Raw genomic sequence first — 18228 nt, 5'->3', positions numbered from 1 at the left:
ATACCTGCCTGATATCAGATCTATTGAGTGTATCCTTGCCACTGTTACCACAATTCAACAAAACCACTGACGTGTTACTGGACACCGAAAACACCAGTTGGCGACCTTGTGGTTAGTAGTAGAGCCCTATGACATGGCGGGCATACAACAGTTAAGTGAACAAGTTGTGTTCCCACTCCTTCTCGATCAGAGGCCGGTTGGGATTGACTGGGATACTCTCCTGGCGTACAGTGGCGCCGCGAGGATAGAGTGAAGACCCGCAGGGCTACGGTGAGTGACCTTGAGTATACTGTTGCTCACCCGAGAGTAAAACCCTGACAGTACTCAGGCGGAATACAGCCGGCCGCTGTCATTGGTGAAAACTAGCTGTGCAGTACCTCGCGCCCCTACCAGTGACGAAAACTACCCCAACCCAGAGACAAATAAGGGGTAAGAAAAACCCCAGCTGACCCCAAGGGCAGCGCTATTTTCCGAGCAGTAAATGGCACAGCGGAGGTAGATCCTGAGTTGACTTGTGGAAGGAGGCCCCAAGGGCAGTACTTAAAAGGGCACTTAGGGAAGGTGACCCTAGGCGCATGCAGCCCTAGTACTGTGAAATATCATTCCTGGCTCATGCACTACATGTAGAGACAGCCCACACGACAAGGCACAGAACTGAAACAAAAACCGGAGCCAGAGGCACGACTGCACCAGACTTCCATCAGCCAAGAACTGAAGGTTGGGTCGCCGGCGGGTGGTCTTCAGCTTCCCCTTCCCCCTCCCCGGGAAGGGATGGGGGATGTGCAGACAGCGGCGTGGCGACATGATGATGTCATACTAGTTTGCTAATTTTCGTTTGGGGAGTTCTATCCACCTGTTTGACCTTCGGTCGCAATAGTTCCTGAATAAAAAATTTATTTATTTTAATTTGCTAGTTTTACCAGAATAGGAGTTCGTTTTGGGGCGCCTACCTTTCTGGGTTCCTGTCCCGGTCGATGGCAAACAGAATGCTCCCAACCACAGGAGGGTCTCTATAGGCCATTGCTACTCGTGGCTCTCTAGAGGGGGGCCAGGTTATGGCTCATATTCCCCGGTAGGCAAAAACTCCATGCATTGACTGATGCCAGAAAGATATACATATCCATTCAACCTAGATAGCTCCAGGGAACCGACGGGGCTTCCCCCAGAAAAGACATTTTTACTACAAGTTTCAAGCAGAGAATGCATATATTGTTAACATGAAGGACTCCTTCTTGATAAGACTCACCAGCAAAAATGTTTGTTTATAATAAAATCAATCCTCTGGTTTGTGAAGAAGAGAAAAATTGAGCTATATCCAGTTTACGTAAAGCTATGAGTGGTCCAGAGCTCTCTTGGCGTGATGGTGTTTACTTACGAAGATTTTCCATACTTAAATGCCTTCCCAAATCTCGACGTAGCCGTTTCGAAGATGCTAAGAAGAAAAACGTTCCTAAGTACAGTACGTGCGTAACTGCTTTGTGAATCTGTCCCCTGGAAGTTCTTCTACTCACCAAGCATGGCCTGAAGCCAGGCTTGACTTGTGAGTGCTTGATCCAACAGGCTGTTGTTTAGAGCGTCCCGCAGACCCGCATATCCACCATAGCCCGGCTGGTCTGGCACTTCTTGAAGAAAACTATCTAGTTTTCTCTTGAAGATGTCCATGGTTGTTCCAGCAATATTTCTTATGCTCGCTGGGAGGATGTTGAACAACTGTGGACGTCTGATGTTTATACAGTGTTCTGTGATTGTGCTTATGGCACCCCACTCTTCACTGGTTCAATCTCGGGAAGACAGTTTCAGGGAGCCACCAGAGCTCCTCTAGAAATTTGCATTTAATTATATTCAATGTTGGGTTTTTGTTTTACTACATTTGAAACATGTCATTTTTCATTTCAGACTTTGTCATGCTTAGTGCAAATAACCTCGGTGAGGCGAACTCTGCTTGGAAATGCTGAAAGAGCAAAGTTTCTAACTACACTTGTCAATGGTATTAGAAACATAATTAAAAATCCACAGGTTAGTTTAAACTGATTTATTATTTTTTGGCATACTAGAAGTCCTAATAGTGACACAGTTATCATTACCTTCTTATCTCGACTTTTAATATGTAATGGATTTTGGATATTTGTTTCTTAAAAGATGACAATGAAATTTTGAGATTTTACAGTAGCCTAATTGGAATATCTTTTGCCTCTCTGTTCTATGTAATGTGATAAAAGGAATGAGCTCTAGAATATATCTCTTTTTCATATAAATATCATGTCAAATTAAAGAAGCATATGTGATATATATTGGCTTGTTTGATAATTGTTGTATCACTGTTTTAATTGTCTATTTTAGAGCCTGACTGACCCATCGAACCACAGTGAATTTTCAAGGTTATTACTGCAACTGAAAAACAACTACCAGTTGAGTGAGTTAGTAATGGTTGAACACTATCCAGATGCCATACAGCTGATAGCAAAATTCACTATCCACACTTTTAAAAAATTGTGGAAATCTTGCCCAAACAGTGTTCACTACTTAATCTCCCTGTGGCAGCGTATGGTGGGATTTATTCCATATTTGAAGGTAAGTGTCTTGTGTAAAGGGTTATTTCTTCACAGTCATTGTGTTAACCTCTAACCTGTTGTTTCAGAATACTCCTCTAGCATCATGTGCAAGAGTGTGCTGCACACAAGAGCTTGTATGCAGCGTGCACACAACACATGATGTTGTTTTCTGACAACAGGTTTATTTTTACAATAAGTCACAATAATGTGGTTGAAGATACTGTATGATGACCAAACCACACATCAAAAGATGGAGAAACGATGACGTTTCTCCATCTTCTGATATGTGGTATTGTTATCAACAGGTTTATTGATTATTTTGTTTCTGCATTTGTACTTAGTACTTGTATAACTACTATATGTCTCCTTCAAACTTTGAGCAGCGGTATTATACCACCCAGTTTCAAGTTGGGGGACTGTACTTGTATTCGGTATGCTATGTCTTGATCCAAAAGTAATTTTCTGGGGGGAGCCCCGTCGGCTTCCCGGAGCTATCCAGGCTGATATTGCTAATGTCAGACTATGGCATCAGTCATGTATATGGAGTTCTTTGGGCCTACCGGGGGACCACGAGCCAGAACCTGTCCCCCCTCACAGAGGCACGAGGAGCATTGGCCTATAGAAACCCTCGTGTGGTTGGAAGCATTCTATGTCTGCCATCGACCAGGTCAGGCACCCAGAAAGGTAGGCGTCCCAAAACAAACCCCCTATTCTGGTTATGAAATTGCTTCTGAGAGCCGAACTAGTGAACAGAACCCCCAAACAAAAACAAGCTAATGAGCATGACGTCATTACGTCGCCGCACCACCGTCTACGCAGCTTCTTTCTCCCCGGGAGGGGGAAGGAGGAGCCCCAGACTCCTCGAGCCGGTTACCCAAGACCCCTGTTCTGAGGCTGGATATCAAAACATGCGAAAAACTACCGACTGGAGGGAGGGAAGGTTGCCGGGGAGCCTCCGGGTCTGACCCAGAAAATGGCGTTTCATTATATTCAGTGCTGGTTTCCTGGGGGAGCCCCATCGGCTCCCTAGAGCTACCTACCAAAAGACAAAAACAAGAGAGACTAACCCGGGAGGCGGTCGTTGTTCGCTCCCCAACGGGAAGCCGAGACTACAGGCTGCAACCGCCATTCCAAGGGCACACAGGCTTGATGAGGCCCAGGGACATCAATGAAGGAATGCAGAGCCAACTGACGAACGTCGTGGCCACGGGGATAGACCGCAGGCTGGCTGGACCAAACCACCCCCGCGGATGACCGGAGAGAATCACACCTCGGAACAGGGAAGAAGGGAAACCAGAGCAACCTAAAGAGCGACCCCAGTCACGACAGTCATGGCATGCAAAAAACAGCAAAGAGCCGCAACCGAACATAGCACATTATGCACCCCCAGCCAAACCAACCAAGCATCAACAACCCAAGGACCCCTCGGGAAAGCAGCCGCCACAGTCTTTGCCAAAAAACAGGAGACAGCAGTAAGCAAACAACTGAATGCAAAGGACCCAAAGAGCAGAAATCCCTGCGCCGGAGGAAAGCACAAAACTCACCGACCCGACCCCCAAAAGCTAATGCCAACAAGAAAAGAGCCTTGGAAACATTCCAAAACCGAAAGGGCCCCAACAAACCGAGGAGAAGAGTAGGGAGCACCCAATCTAAGGACCAGGACGGCTCAAGCGGCGCATGAGCAGGCCAGAGGTGAACAAGAAAGAGCACAGAGAGAATATGTTACAATAAAAAATTAAATAAACTACCAAAATCAAGAAGCATAGAAGAGGACCAACGAGTCCTATATAGGACTGGAGTTAAGCCTCACCAGAAGACAACAGACATTCCAATAATACTGGAAGTATCGAAAACCTTCCTGAACTTTCGAGATCTTGCATAAGCAAGCACAAAATCACGAAGGCTCATATGGGCACAGTCGCGCTCGAGACCAATAGTCATGCAGGACCCCGATATGAGGAGAACATGACCGCGACATGAATAATACATGTCCCAGAGAAAGGTGAGAAAACAGAGAAAAATACCCACCGGCAGGATGGAACCAAACCTGTGGAGGGGTCGACTCCCAACAACTCGTATGCAGAAGGGAGAAGGAAAACCCCACTCCCCGTAACCGCAAGCCCTACTCAGAGGGTGGAAAAACCCCGGCGGGGTCCAACGGGGCCCAAGGTCCCCCAAGTCAGCTCCTCCGCAACCACAGGAGGAGGACGCCACCTCCACACCAGGACGCCGGGCTGAGCAGTCCCCCCAAAGCCCCGGCCTCACAAGAAAAAGCCGAGGCAGCCATAAAAACACTAAGGGAGCCCACTGGTCAGACCCATACGCCACGGCAGGAGGAACAGGCTCGAATGCCTCCGTCACAACCCCGGAAGCAGCAATCTCTGAGACTACCCAAGTCTCAAGACCATCGAAACCTTGCCCCGACCCTGAAACCCACAGATGGGTCGGGGCCGGATGCAGGAAGGAAGGGGGGGACCAGACCGAACAACAAAGTGCGGACGGAAACAAAACCGAAGCGACCAACACCCTCAAGCCCCGTCACAATAACCAAAACGGGGCAGCCTCCGGGCTTCCGGGGAGCAAACAACCTAGCGCATTGCAACCACGTGAACCCAACGTGCAACGCCTGAGCTGCCTGTACCTGCATAGTCATCAATGGACTGGGTAACTGAGTTACAACAAGCAACAAAACTCAAAGGACTCCGGGTCGAAGGTGCCACTGATCCACCAGGCAGCATGACGGAGGCAAAACTATGAGAGTCACCCTTGGACAAGGGGACAGAGCAACCCTCGAACTCGCACAAGGCGATGGTGGGGGGGACTCAGGAGTCACATCCATCGTGCCCCCGTGGGGTTTCCCAGGGTCCTGAGACGGAACTCACGCTTAGGGGTGCCCAGGCAGGGTACTGCTAACCAGCCCAAGTCTACCAAATAACTTTCTAATAACTGAACCCCCCGGGACGGGACGTGTATACTCACGGGGACCTAGCAAGGGGTACCACCTGAGTTGATAAGAGTACTCAGTACACACGGGGTAACAACCAAGGCAGACCCCCCACCAGGCAGGTAAACAAAAGGAAAAAGAAAACCCCGCAAGAGGACAGCATACCAAGGAGGAACGGAGCCGGGCGCTACGAATGGTAAAAGCAAGCTGCGCAGCACCCTGTGCCCCTTCCCCTTACTAGTGCAAACTGCCCACTACCCTAAGGCGAACAAGGGAGTCAGAACACCCGAGCACACAAAGGGCGGCTGAAAACCAAGCGGTAAACGGCCAAGCAGAGGCAGAACCCAAGGAACTTGTGAAAGGTGGCCCCAAGCCCCAAGGACAGTACTTACTGGGCACCTAGGGAAGGGAACCCTAGGTGCATGCAGCCCCGGGTACTGAAGAAATACTTCTGGCTTGCACACATCCTAAAAGACATCTGCCACACACAATGCATAGAGCTGAAACTAAGTCCGGAGCCAGAGCACACGACCTCTGCCTAGCACATCAGCCTCAGAACTGGGGTCTTGGGTAGTCGGTACACGGGGCCTGGGGCTCCCCCTTCCCCATCCCGGGGAGAAAGGAGTTGTACAGACGGCAGCGCGGCGACGTAATGACGTCATGCTCGTTGGCTCGTTTTTGTTTGGGTGTTCTGACCACTAGTTCGACTCTCAGAAGCAATTTCTTTACCAGAATAGGGGTTTGTTTTGGGATGCCTATCTTTTTGGGTGGCTCGATTGGGTCAGGCACCCAGAAAGGTAAGTATCCCAAAACAAACCCCTATTTTGGTGAAAATATTGCTACCGAAAGCCGAACAAGTGGATAGAACTCCGCTAAACGAAACGTGCAAATGATCATGACATCACACGTCGCCGCGCCGCTGTCTGCGCAGCTCCCCCCCTTCCTGGGAGGGGGAAGGGGGAGCCCCAGACGTCACACGCCAGCTATCCAACTTTAGTTCTTAGGCTGATGCTAGAGGCAACGGTGGTGTGCTCTGGCTCCAGAGTTTTTGCAGTGCTGTGCTTAGTGTGTGGTGTCTGTTCTCCAGGGATGCAAGAGCCAAGAGTTAGTCCTGAGTACCCGGGCTGCATGCACCTAGGGTTGCCTTCCCTAGGTGCCCTGTAAGTACTGCCCATGGGGCTTGGGGTTCCCTTTCACGAGTCACTCGGGACCTGCCTCTACGGGTCCGCTCGGGCAGCCCTTGTGGCTAACCTCCTGCGTTACCCGGATTATGCCTCGGCAATGGATCCCTCAGCGTTCAGGTTTGGGACTTAATTCCCTTTCTGACTCCGTTATGAGGTCCCAGAGTTATTCTGGCTGGTGAACTGTCCTGTTTTTGCCCTGGAGGGTTGGCACTCCTTCTGCCGTTCCCGCACGCTTGAGTGGTGGGAGGCTTCAACGGTGGCTCAGGTTTTCCTGGGGGGCGACCTTGAGCACCTTAACACTTTCGCTCACCCCGCGCGCCACCCCTCGAAAGGGCGATATGGGCCCCAGCGTGTCACGGAAGCGCGCGTTAATTCCGAAAAGTGTATACTCTCTTCAACTTTGTCACCTCAATTCTCCTTCTACGAGATTAAATTTGGTATCATCGTGTTTGCAATAAAATTCTCTACAGCACTAAATGCATATAAACTCCAAAAGCCCGGCTAATTACCCACAGCAAACAGAGAAAGTGCGAACGAGTTACCCGGGAGTGCACAAACGGGATAAAATGTTTTCACTATTTTCACTCTGGTCACCTCAATTTTTGTCCTAGGTCTTTCATTTTGGTCTCAATGGGTTCGTAATAAAATTCTCTAGAGGAACATTAGCATATAAAAAAAAACCTGGTCACGCTCCAACCGCCGACGAGTTGAAGACGGGCCACGCGTTAACCGTGAGTGAGTGCTCAGAGGCCTTCCTGCTACACTCCCAATTCCCACCCTTTTCAAGCCTTTCTTTCGCAATTTTCTTCCTGGAAGGGCCTTGTTCATGATTACTATCCATCGTGGAGTAAGCGTAGATAGTTTCTAAAGCCGCAGTAAGAAATATAGCCACGGGAAATAGCCGAAATGTTCACATGTTTGAGATGCGAGGGGAGGCGACATTGGTCACAACAGTGGAGCAAAGACAATGGGCCCACTGCGTGTTCCAAGCCGCCTGAGGGCCACGAGGCTCAACAAAGAAAATGGGAAGACATCGGCGCACATTTTAAAATCAGTCCCCCAAAAATCGGATAAAAACCTGATTTTTGGCGAATTTTTAGAGTGGATGACGCAATGCTGCATCATCCCCGGCATTACCGCCAGTAAACGGATGACGCAATGCTGCGTCATCCCCGAGCGAAAGTGTTAATGAGTGCTTGTTTGCCCCTGCCCTTCCACGTGATGTTGGCGTCGTTCAGCTCCATGTGCAGGTTCCCTCCCTTTCGACTGCGCTGGTGGCTGAGGACTTGTGCACCCAGTGCATTTTGGCTTTGGCCTTGCGTTTCTTTTCCCTCCTGGAGCTGTCTTCGGATTGGCTCCAGGAGGCTGTCGGGGTGCTTAGGGCTGTTCCTGGTTCTGGCGCCTTGGCGGCTCGCTCGTCGGCTGCCTTGTTGAAGCTTTTCGGGCCGATCTTGAGGGATGCGGTTTTTCTGTTTTATTCTTCTTGGCTCATGTGTCGGCTGGCGGTGCTTGCCTCCGCCGTGGAATCTGCTTGTGCTTTGGCTCTTAGGATGTCTTCGCCTTTTTTTCCTCCGCTGTTTGAGGATTCAGCCATAGCGCAGTATATTCAGGCTGCTTCAGTTTCTTGCAGTCCTATGCCAGACTTGTTGGTTCTCTGGGGGTCCGGTGGTGGGCCTTCCCGGAAGGGTCGTGCCAGGGCTCGGGGTTCCTGTCGTCATGGTTGGCCACTGGTGCTGGGTTCAGGTTCGGCTCCTTCTTTGGACCCGTCTTCATCTGGTCGGCGCGGTGTTCACTCTGCGAGGTTCCGGGTCTCGTAAGGGGCGCCTGCCCTTTCGCGGTTCGCCCAATTGACAAGGTGATGGGAGGGGTGTGGAAGGCTTGCGCTGTTCGCTCACGCCTGTTCCCACGATTTGTGGGCTTTTCGAGTCGTTTCTTCTGGCCTCCGGTGGTGTTGGGTGCCCCCCCCCCCCTTCGGGGGGTTCGGGGCTAGCGGAGGCAGGCCTCTTCCCCTGCGCTCTGTTAGGTCATCTTGAAGTGGGTTTGCTTGGGCATGGTTGTAACGACGACGTCCCTCAGATGGGTTTCCTGTCTGTTTCCGGTCCCAAAACGAAACTGCGCGGACCTGTGGTTCATTCTGGACTTGTCCTGTCTGAACCCCTGGGTTCATTGCTCCTCCTTTCAGATGATTACGCTGTTCCAGGTTTGGCTCCTGTTGGACCCAGACGCTTGGATGGTGTCCCTGGACCTCCGGGACGCTTATTAGCACTTTCCAATTCATCCAAGGGGGTGTTCACACGCCTTACGTGGGTCGTGGTGGCCCGTCTGCATCTGTAAGGTGTTCGGGTGTTGGCCTACCTCGATGACTGGCTGGTTTGGTCTCCCAACTGATCCTATTGTCTGCTGGCTTGGGATTTGGTTCTTTCTCAGCTTGCCGGGTTTGGGTTCTTGGTGAACTAGAGGAAGTCCCATCTGGTTCCCTCCCAGGTTTGGACCTGGCTGGGCCTTGTGTGGGACTCTCAGACCACTTCCTTGTCTCTTCCTCCGAAGTCTCTCCTGCAGCTGCTGTCCTGCATGTGACCTGTTTCTGAGGGGCTCCCGGGTCACCTGGCAGTTGCTCGAGGGTCTGTGTAGAGCCTGAAATTCACGATGATGGCCTACCGAGCAGGTCAGGTTTGGTTTCGTCGGCTGTTCTGGTTCCTTCAGGGATGTCCCTTCCGCCTCTCACGCGATCGCTGGGTTTGGACCCCGGGGGCTTTGCATCGGTTGCTGCATCGCCGGCTTCCTCTTCGGGTTTTTTGGGGTTCAGTGCCTTGGCACGCCTACCCGTGCCCTCGCTTGGTGTTCACGGACGCGTCGTTTCGGCTGGGGTTATGTGACCAGTGCTCACCAGCCTGGCCTGGGACGATGGGGTCCGCCCTTCCATCGAGCCCTCAGCACAATGCGGGAGTTCGCGGCGGTGTGGTTTGCTCTTTGGAGGATTCGGGTCACCCACGGGTCAATGATCCGGCTCCGTTTGGACTGCTTCCCGGTGGTTCATTGTCTGAACCTAGGGGGTTCGATGCGGTCCTTGGCTCTTTGGCGCTAGTCGCTTCGGGTGACTCATCTGCTGAGTTCTAGGGGTTTGGCTCTCCTGACAGTTCATGTGCGGGCAGTGTCCAACGTCTTGGCCAACGGCCTGCCTGTCGAAGGCACCGCATTGCCGTGGTCACTGTGCCTTTTCCTGTATGTGGCGCCCTTCACCAAATGCGAGGCCTTCGGGGTCGATGCCTTTCAGCAGGACTGGTCGAGATGGGGGTTCCTGTATCTCTTTTCCCCGGTTCAGCTGTTGCTCCGCGTCCTGACTCGTTTGGAGACTTACCAGGGGAGAGTTGTCCTCTTGGCCCCGTGGTGGCCGGCCCAGCTTTGGTTTCAGGTGCTGCATGCTCGGTGTCCGAACCTTCCGGTTTTTCTTGTCTTCGTCATTGTACTTCGCTTTCTGTTAGCGTGGTGTTGTCCTTTCTCTCTTGATTGTTCCAGGATCGTCTCCTTATACCTAACAGCTGTCTCCATCTTTTCTGGCGAAGAATGAGACTGGTGCTTTCTGGAGGGGGTCCTTGGGTTGTTGATGCTTGGTTGGTCAGGCCGGGGGTGCATCATGTTTTGTGCCCGGTTGCAGCTCTCCACCAGTGTTTGCGCGCCACTGAATTACAGGCCAGTTTCCTTAACTTGTATACCATGCAAGGTGATGGAGAAGATCGTGAGGAAAAGGCTCGTAGAGCACCTGGAGGGAAATAACTTTGTAACGCACCACCAACATGGGTTTAGGGATGGTAAATCGTGCCTCACAGGTTTAATAGAATTTTATGACCAGGCAACAAAAATTAGGCAGGAAAGAGAAGGGTGGGCCGACTGCATTTTCCTGGATTGCCAAAAAGCCTTTGACACAGTACCCCATAAAAGGCTGTTAAAAAAGTTGGAGCAACAGGCAGGAGTAAAAGGGAAGGTGCTCCAGTGGATAAGGGAGTACTTAAGCAACAGGAAACAGCGAGTAACGGTGAGGGGGGAGACATCAGAGTGGCGAGATGTCACCAGCGGAGTCCCACAGGGCTCAGTACAGGTACTTGGACCCATCCTGTTTCTAATATATGTGAACGATCTTCCGGAGGGTATGGACTCATTCCTCTCAATGTTTGCTGTTGATGCAAAAATTATGAGAAGAATCAAGACGGATGAAGATAGACAGAGGCTACAGGATGACCTGGATAAACTGGAGGAATGGTTTAGAAAATGGCTGCTAAAGTTCAACTCGGGAAAGTGTAAGGTGATGAAATTAGGCGAAGGGAGCAGGAGGCTGAACGCGAGGTATCATCTGTTAGGTGAAACCCTGCAAGAGTCAAATAGAGAGAAAGACCTGGAGGTTGATATCACACCGAATCTGTCCCCAGAGGCCCACATCAAAAGAGTATCATCAGCGACATATGCTAGACTGGCCAACATAAGAACTGCCTTTAGAAATTTGTGTAAGGAATCTTTCAGAACCATGTATACCACTTATGTAAGACCAATCCTGGAGTATGCAGCTCCAGCCTGGAGTCCATACCTAGTTAAACACAAGACAAAGTTAGAAAAGATTCAGCGGTATGCCACCAGGCTCGTCCCGGAACTGAGAGGATTGAGCTACGAGGAAAGGCTAAAGGAGCTGAACCTCACATCCCTGGAAAACAGAAGAGTAAGGGGAGACATGATAACCACCTACAAAATTATCAGGGGAATTGACAGGATGGACAAAGACAAACTCTTCAGCACGAGTGGGACACGAACAAGGGGGACACAGGTGGAAACTTAGTACCCAGATGAGCCACAGAGACGTTAGAAAGAATTTTTTCAGTGTCAGAGTAGTTAATAAATGGAATGCACTAGGAAGTGATGTGGTGGAGGCTGACTCCATACACAGTTTCAAATGTAGATATGATAGAGCCCAGTAGGCTCAGGAATCTGTACACCAGTTGATTGACAGTTGAGAGGCAGGACCAAAGAGCCAAAGCTCAACCCCCGCAAGCACAATTAGGTGAGTAACACTGTTGCCTCTTATTGTGCGGCGCTGACGGAGTTGCTTCAGCTTGCTTTCAGTATTGATGTTATGTGTGCGCCATTTCGCAAGCTGTCTCAGGCGTTGATTCACCTCTGGCCTGCTCATGCACAGCCTGAGCCGTCTTGGTCTTTGGACAGAGTGCTCTCTTTTCTTTCTTCTCCTCGGTTTGTTGTGGTTCCTTTGGTTCAGGATTGTTTCTCGAAGACTTTTTCCTGTTGCTGTTAGCCTCTGGGGGTCGGGTTGGTGAGCTTTATGCTCTCCTCCGGCGCAGTGGTTTCTGCTCCTTCGGTCGGGGTGATAGGTTCATTTGTCTGCAGCCGTCTCCATCTTTTCCGGCGAAGAATGAGACTGGTGCTTTCTGGAGGGGGGTCCTTGGGTTGTTGATGCTTGGTTGGTCAGGCCGGGGGTGCATCATGTTTTGTGCCCGGTTGCAGCTCTCCACCAGTGTTTGCGCGCCACGGCTCCTGTGTCCGTGGACTCACTTTGGGTTGATCCAGTTAACCTTCTTCCCTGTTCGCGGTGCGGGTCTCCCAGGTCGTCCGCAGGATTATTAAGGCTAGCCTGCCTGCAGTCTATCCCCGTGCCCATGACGTTCGCAAGTTCGTGGCTCTTGCCGCCGTCTTTAGTAATATGTCCTGGGCTGACATACGGGCGTGGGGATTTTGGCGGGCAAGCAGGGTCCTGACTGCTCGTCATCTCGTGAACGTTCCTAGGCCTAGACGGGCCAGTGTTACTTTGGGTCGGCGGTCGCAGCCAGTTGTCTCTACTTCACGTTGAGGAGTGAGCAGCGACTGTCTCCTGGGTAAGCCCCTAGGTTTTTCCTCTGTGAGTAATTCGCTTGCCGAAGGGCCCCCCCCCCCTCCCCAGAAAACCAGCGTTGAATGTAATGAAACGCTATTTTCTGGGTGAGACCCGGATGCTCCCCGGCATCCCTCCCTCACTCCCTCCCTCCGGTTGGCAGTTTTTTGCGTGTTTTAAAATCTAGCCTAAGAACTAAGGGTGGATAGCCGGTGTGTGGGGTCTGGGGCTCCTCTTTCCTGCTCCCGGGGAGGGGGAAGTTGCACAGACAGCGGTGTGGCTACGTGTGATGTCATGATCGTTTGCTTGCTTCTTTTAGGGGAGTTCTATCCACTTGTTCGACTTTTGGTAGCAATATTTTCACGAAAATAGGGGTTTGTTTTTGGATGCTTACCTTTCTGGGTGCCTGACCCAGTCGATGGCAGATATAAAATGCTTCTAACCACACGGGGGCTTCTATAGGCCATTGCTCCCCTTGCCTCTCTGAGGGGACCAGGTTCTGGCCGTGGTCTCCGGTAGGCCCAAAGAACTCCATACACATGACGGATGTCGAAGTCTGAAAGCTCCGGGTAGCCTCTGGGTCTCACCCAGAAAATGGCATTTCATTACATTCAATGCTGGTTTTTTGTAAACTGAATTTTTGTGTAATTTTTGCAGTGAAAGAGTTATCATCCTATTTTTTAGTGTACATGCTACTGTATAAGTTGGATAGGATTAATCCAGTATTTTTTTTTTTTTTTTGAGATATATACAAGAGTTGTTACATTCTTGTACAGCCACTAGTACACATAGTGTTTTGGGCAGGTCCCTGGAATACGACCCCCATGAAGAATCGATTTTACAACCAAGTACTCATTTTTCTGTTGAGTTAAAGAGAGGCTACAGTTAAGGATTTGCGCCCAGTAAATCTTCCCCGGCCAGGATACAAACCTATGGCAAAGCGCTCGTGGAATGCCGGGTGAGTGTCTTACTACTACTCCACGGAGACTGCTAATTCATTTCTGATCAAGGATTCCTTAGTCACTTTTCATGCCAGTACTTGGGTCTGTCCTGGACACAACAATCCCATCAAGACTCAACCAGTTTAAGATAAAAACGAAGCTATACCTAATAAATTCCCTGTAACCTACCTTACCCCTCTATTGTCACCCATGTTTTTTTTTTTTTTTTTTTTTTAATGGCGCTGTTTGTCGACAGAATTGTATTTGTGCTGCTTTTTCAGCCATGTTCCTCCCTTTTTTATCTTTTTTTTTTTATTTGTTCTCAACTCATTTTATTCTTTATGCTCAATTAGTATTAATTAAGCTTTAGTCATTTAAGTTTTTCATGCCCGAAACGCTTTGCGTAATAGTGGCTTCAGGCATTGTATGTACTAGCCCTATCTATAAATCCATCACTCTTTGTAAAATCTCTTGTATGTATGTACCTTACCTAAATAAACATTTGATTTGATAAGATACATCATCGACCCATGCTCTACGATGATGTGTACCTTTGCAGTCTTAAACACCAGCTGGAGAGGGAATACATGGGCGGGGGGGTAAAATTCAGTTTATGCCAAGTTCACTCAAGAATGTGGCTTGAAAACATACTTGTGAAGCAAGGTACAACAACTAAGAGCAATATGATAGCAAAAAAAAGACCCCCCCACAGGACAGAGTCCTGATAAGGTCCAGCAGTTATCTTGAAGAGGAAGCAGTATTTGGGTGACTGACGGCCCGGGAAGGCGAGATGTTAACCTACTCACATCAGCAGTAAGACTGGATGTGGCACTCTGGCTTGATTGGCTGGCTGTCAGCTGGCGGCTTGGTGCATGCCGTGGTCAGGATCGTTTCGTACCCAGTTTTGTAAGAGTCTTTTTGTTCTGTGTGATTCTTTTGTGGTGTCTGTAGGCTGTTTTAGTTCCCTGTTTTCATGAATCAAGCAGTTGTTCTTTATTATTTTGTCTGCTTTCTGAGTGCTTTCTTGGTGAGGATGATCATAACAATCTCATGCTCTCTCTGCCTCATGAAGAGGGCCAGCTTCTGGCTTTGGTAAGCCAATAAGACTCATATGACTGATGTAGCTTAGTATTGGGAAGCTATATTGGCAATGTAGCTTCAGGGAGCCACCAAGTGGCTCCCCCAAAAAAGGATGCTCATAAACCTTTTTATAATAAATCATTAAAGCATTCATAGTGGTTACCAAATCTTGAATTCAAACAAAGTATTCCTGATGGATTTAGATCTACTCTAGACAGCAGCACCTACCAGGTCACAACTGTTCTGAAGACCGAATTGCTGAATAAATGTTGAAAGATTTATAAACAATATTTTGAGGCACTTAAAGGAACTCGCTCCTTGCAGGTACAACTTTTATTTCACGAGCAAATACTGCTTATCACAGTTAAAGGGTTAAATCTTCCTGCCATTTCCTTGCATCTAATTCCTGTTTTGTTGTTTATATTTTTCACATTAACTTTATCTACTGTAAATCCTGTTAATTTGTTCATAATATGACCACTTCCTTTACAGGCTACTGAACCCCATCTGCTAGATACTTACACACCCGAGATTGTACATGCTTATGTTTCTTCGAGGCTGGAGAGTGTGGGTGTGGTATTGCGTGAAGGGCTGGATGATCCATTAGATGATGTTACTGTGATTCAGCAACAGCTAGATCAGGTATGTAATTAATTGAAAAGCCAGCATTGAATGTAATGAAATACCTTTTTCTGGTGTGGTCCCTAAGTGGTTCCTCTATTTATTCTCCTGGAACCTTCCAAACGTAATGACTCAGAAGCGCCTACTGAAGACTAGGGCTATAATGTAGCTTCCCCTACACACACTATCTGGTTAACCTCTCGTAGTGTTTAAAAGAGAGCTTCACAAGGACCTTCAAAGGATACCTGATCTATTAGGCTGTGACTCATACATCAGGCTGCAAGTAGCCACGTTGAACAGCTTGGTTGATCAGATCAGCAACCTGGAGGCCTGGTCATAGACCGGGCCACAGAGATGTTGATCCTCTCAATCATCAACAGGAAGTCAACAGGTAGGTAGCCCTCAATAGAGGCAATTGGGGTCTGGGGATTCAGGATCATTACAGTACTAAGAGAAAAATCCTCCAGAAAAAAAGGGCACTCAAAAACAAATGACTGCTCTATTTCCGGGACAAGAAATGAAGCTGCAAATGATCCTCCCAGCATTTAGGTTGAAACCAATAGTTGTGGGTTAGCCATTGACAGATTGCAGCATCAACGGTAGCTCCTGCTTACTATGTCAATAGAGCTAATTCTGGAGCTGAAAAATGGTTCAGCGAGAAACTTTGAAGGGAAGGACTAGAAGACACAGAAATTTAACCAGAAAAAGGAAGTTCGTTTCATTTAATGCTGGAGGTCTAAAAGGGGCAGAATGGCAGCTCTGTAGCTAGGTACATTTCTAGATTAATTAGCTGAAAGAAGTCGAGCCATAGAAAAATGGTTGGGTTCAAACACCGGGCCAAAGATCCAGAAAACAAGGTGAACCTGAAGCTGGGTGGACCAGCCCCACCAGAGTTGGTTCGCAGTACCAGCGAAGGGAGAACTGTGATACAAATGGCACACTTCCCCCCCCCCCCCCCCCCCCCCTCTCTCTCTCTCTCTCTCTCTCTCTCTCTCTCTCTCTCTCTCTCTCTCTCTCTCTCTCTCTCTCTCTCTCTCTCTCTCTCTCTCTCTCTCTCTCTCTCTCTCTCTCTCTCTCTCTCTCTCTCTCTCTCTCTCTCTCTCTCTCTCTCTCTCTCTCTCTCTCTCTCTCTCTCTCTCTCTCTCTCTCTCTCTCTCTCTCTCTCTCTCTCTCTCTCTCTCTCTCTCTCTCTCTCTCTCTCTCTCTCTCTCTCTCTCTCTCTCTCTCTCTCTCTCTCTCTCTCTCTCTCTCTCTCTCTCTCTCTCTCTCTCTCTCTCTCTCTCTCTCTCTCTCTCTCTCTCTCTCTCTCTCTCTCTCTCTCTCTCTCTCTCTCTCTCTCTCTCTCTCTCTCTCTCTCTCTCTCTCTCTCTCTCTCTCTCTCTCTCTCTCTCTCTCTCTCTCTCTCTCTCTCTCTCTCTCTCTCTCTCTCTCTCTCTCTCTCTCTCTCTCTCTCTCTCTCTCTCTCTCTCTCTCTCTCTCTCTCTCTCTCTCTCTCTCTCTCTCTCTCTCTCTCTCTCTCTCTCTCTCTCTCTCTCTCTCTCTCTCTCTCTCTCTCTCTCTCTCTCTCTCTCTCTCTCTCTCTCTCTCTCTCTCTCTCTCTCTCTCTCTCTCTCTCTCTCTCTCTCTCTCTCTCTCTCTCTCTCTCTCTCTCTCTCTCTCTCTCTCTCTCTCTCTCTCTCTCTCTCTCTCTCTCTCTCTCTCTCTCTCTCTCTCTCTCTCTCTCTCTCTCTCTCTCTCTCTCTTCTCAAAACACGTATATTAAACGTTATTTAAAATGTGTGCAAAACAATGAAATGTCGTTTAGAAAACGTGTAAATCTTTGGTGTGTTGCTATATCTCACAGAGTACAAAAAAAAAATGGGACATCCTTTGTGGGGAGGGAGATATTCTTTCGTGGGACCTTAAGGCTTGTTGGTTTCTATTAGTACAGTGGTGCCTCAGTTTAAGAGTTTAATCCGTTCCAGGAGACAGCTAGTAACCTGAAAACTCGTAAACCGAAGCTAATTTCCCCATAAGAAATAATGGAAAATGAATTGATCCATTCCTGACTACCCAAAAACCTCACTTCAAACTAAATTTTATATCAATTTCATCCTGATCAACACAACAAAAGTATGTTCAAGGTATTACTTACCCTTGCTGATGACTGCTGTTGGCATATGGAAGATGGTAAGAAGTGAGGAGGAGAGGTGTTACTGTTTGGAAGGGGGAGCCCCCTTCTATTATAACATCAGGCAGTGAAGATTTTTCTGGAGTGCACTCTCTGGCACGTTTTGCCTGCATACCTCTAGGTCCTGGTTGTGGCTCACTGCTTGATTTTCTCACAATGAAACGATCCATTGAAGATTGTTTTTCCCTTCTTTGCAACATTTGTCTGTAGTGAGGCTTCACATTGTCATTGAAAAGATTAATGCAATGGTCTACTACATCTTTTTCTGGGTGAGTCGTTTCAATAGAAGTTTGCATGTCTTCTCACATCTGACACCACTTCCCAATGCTTGCGGAGGGGACATCCTCTTCTGCCTCATCCTCCTCCACTGGAGAAATATCCTCAGCTGCCTCTTCTTGCTGCCCTTTTGAAGGGCTTCAAGTTCTTCCACCAACTCCTCCACATCAGCACCATTCAATTTCAAGCTCATTTTCCAGCCCAGAGCAACAATTTCCTCAACAATAGGCACTTTATTTACATGCTCAAACCCCTCAAAGTCTAGTCCTGGCTCACATTCAGGGCACAATTTTCTCCAGCCACAGATCAGGGTTCTTTGAGTCACTTCTTGCCAGGCTTTGTCAACGAGTTTTAACCCTCAAACCGCTAGGGGCCCAAATGGAATTCACACCCACAGGCGCAACAAAAAAAAAATTCCAAAAAATTCTTTCGTCTTATAGAAGTGTTCATTTTTGTTCCCTGATCACGGAAAAAATAACAAAAAAATCGTAGGTGGCATATTTTAGCCGCAATAGGGGTAGGGAAGTGTGGCAAAAAAGGGGCGTTGGCAGAGCCTTCGCCAGACGAGGTCTACTCAGCCCAAGCTGTCAG

At 48.8% G+C, this 18228-nt stretch overlaps 1 protein-coding gene across 1 annotated transcript in view; it reads left to right on the top strand.

Moving 5' to 3' along the window:
* Positions 1 to 18228, top strand: part of LOC123754655 (exportin-7) — a 396982-nt gene that overhangs the window by 109452 nt on the left and 269302 nt on the right. The window contains 3 exon segments of the mRNA XM_069339312.1: positions 1897 to 2016; positions 2341 to 2571; positions 15063 to 15212. Coding sequence (XP_069195413.1) covers positions 1897 to 2016; positions 2341 to 2571; positions 15063 to 15212 — 501 coding nt within the window.

Source organism: Procambarus clarkii, chromosome 41 (genome assembly GCF_040958095.1).
Source record: "Procambarus clarkii isolate CNS0578487 chromosome 41, FALCON_Pclarkii_2.0, whole genome shotgun sequence".
NCBI lineage: Eukaryota > Metazoa > Arthropoda > Malacostraca > Decapoda > Cambaridae > Procambarus > Procambarus clarkii.
Note: the sequence above shows the minus strand (reverse complement) of the source record. Positions and strands in the feature narration are given on the sequence as shown.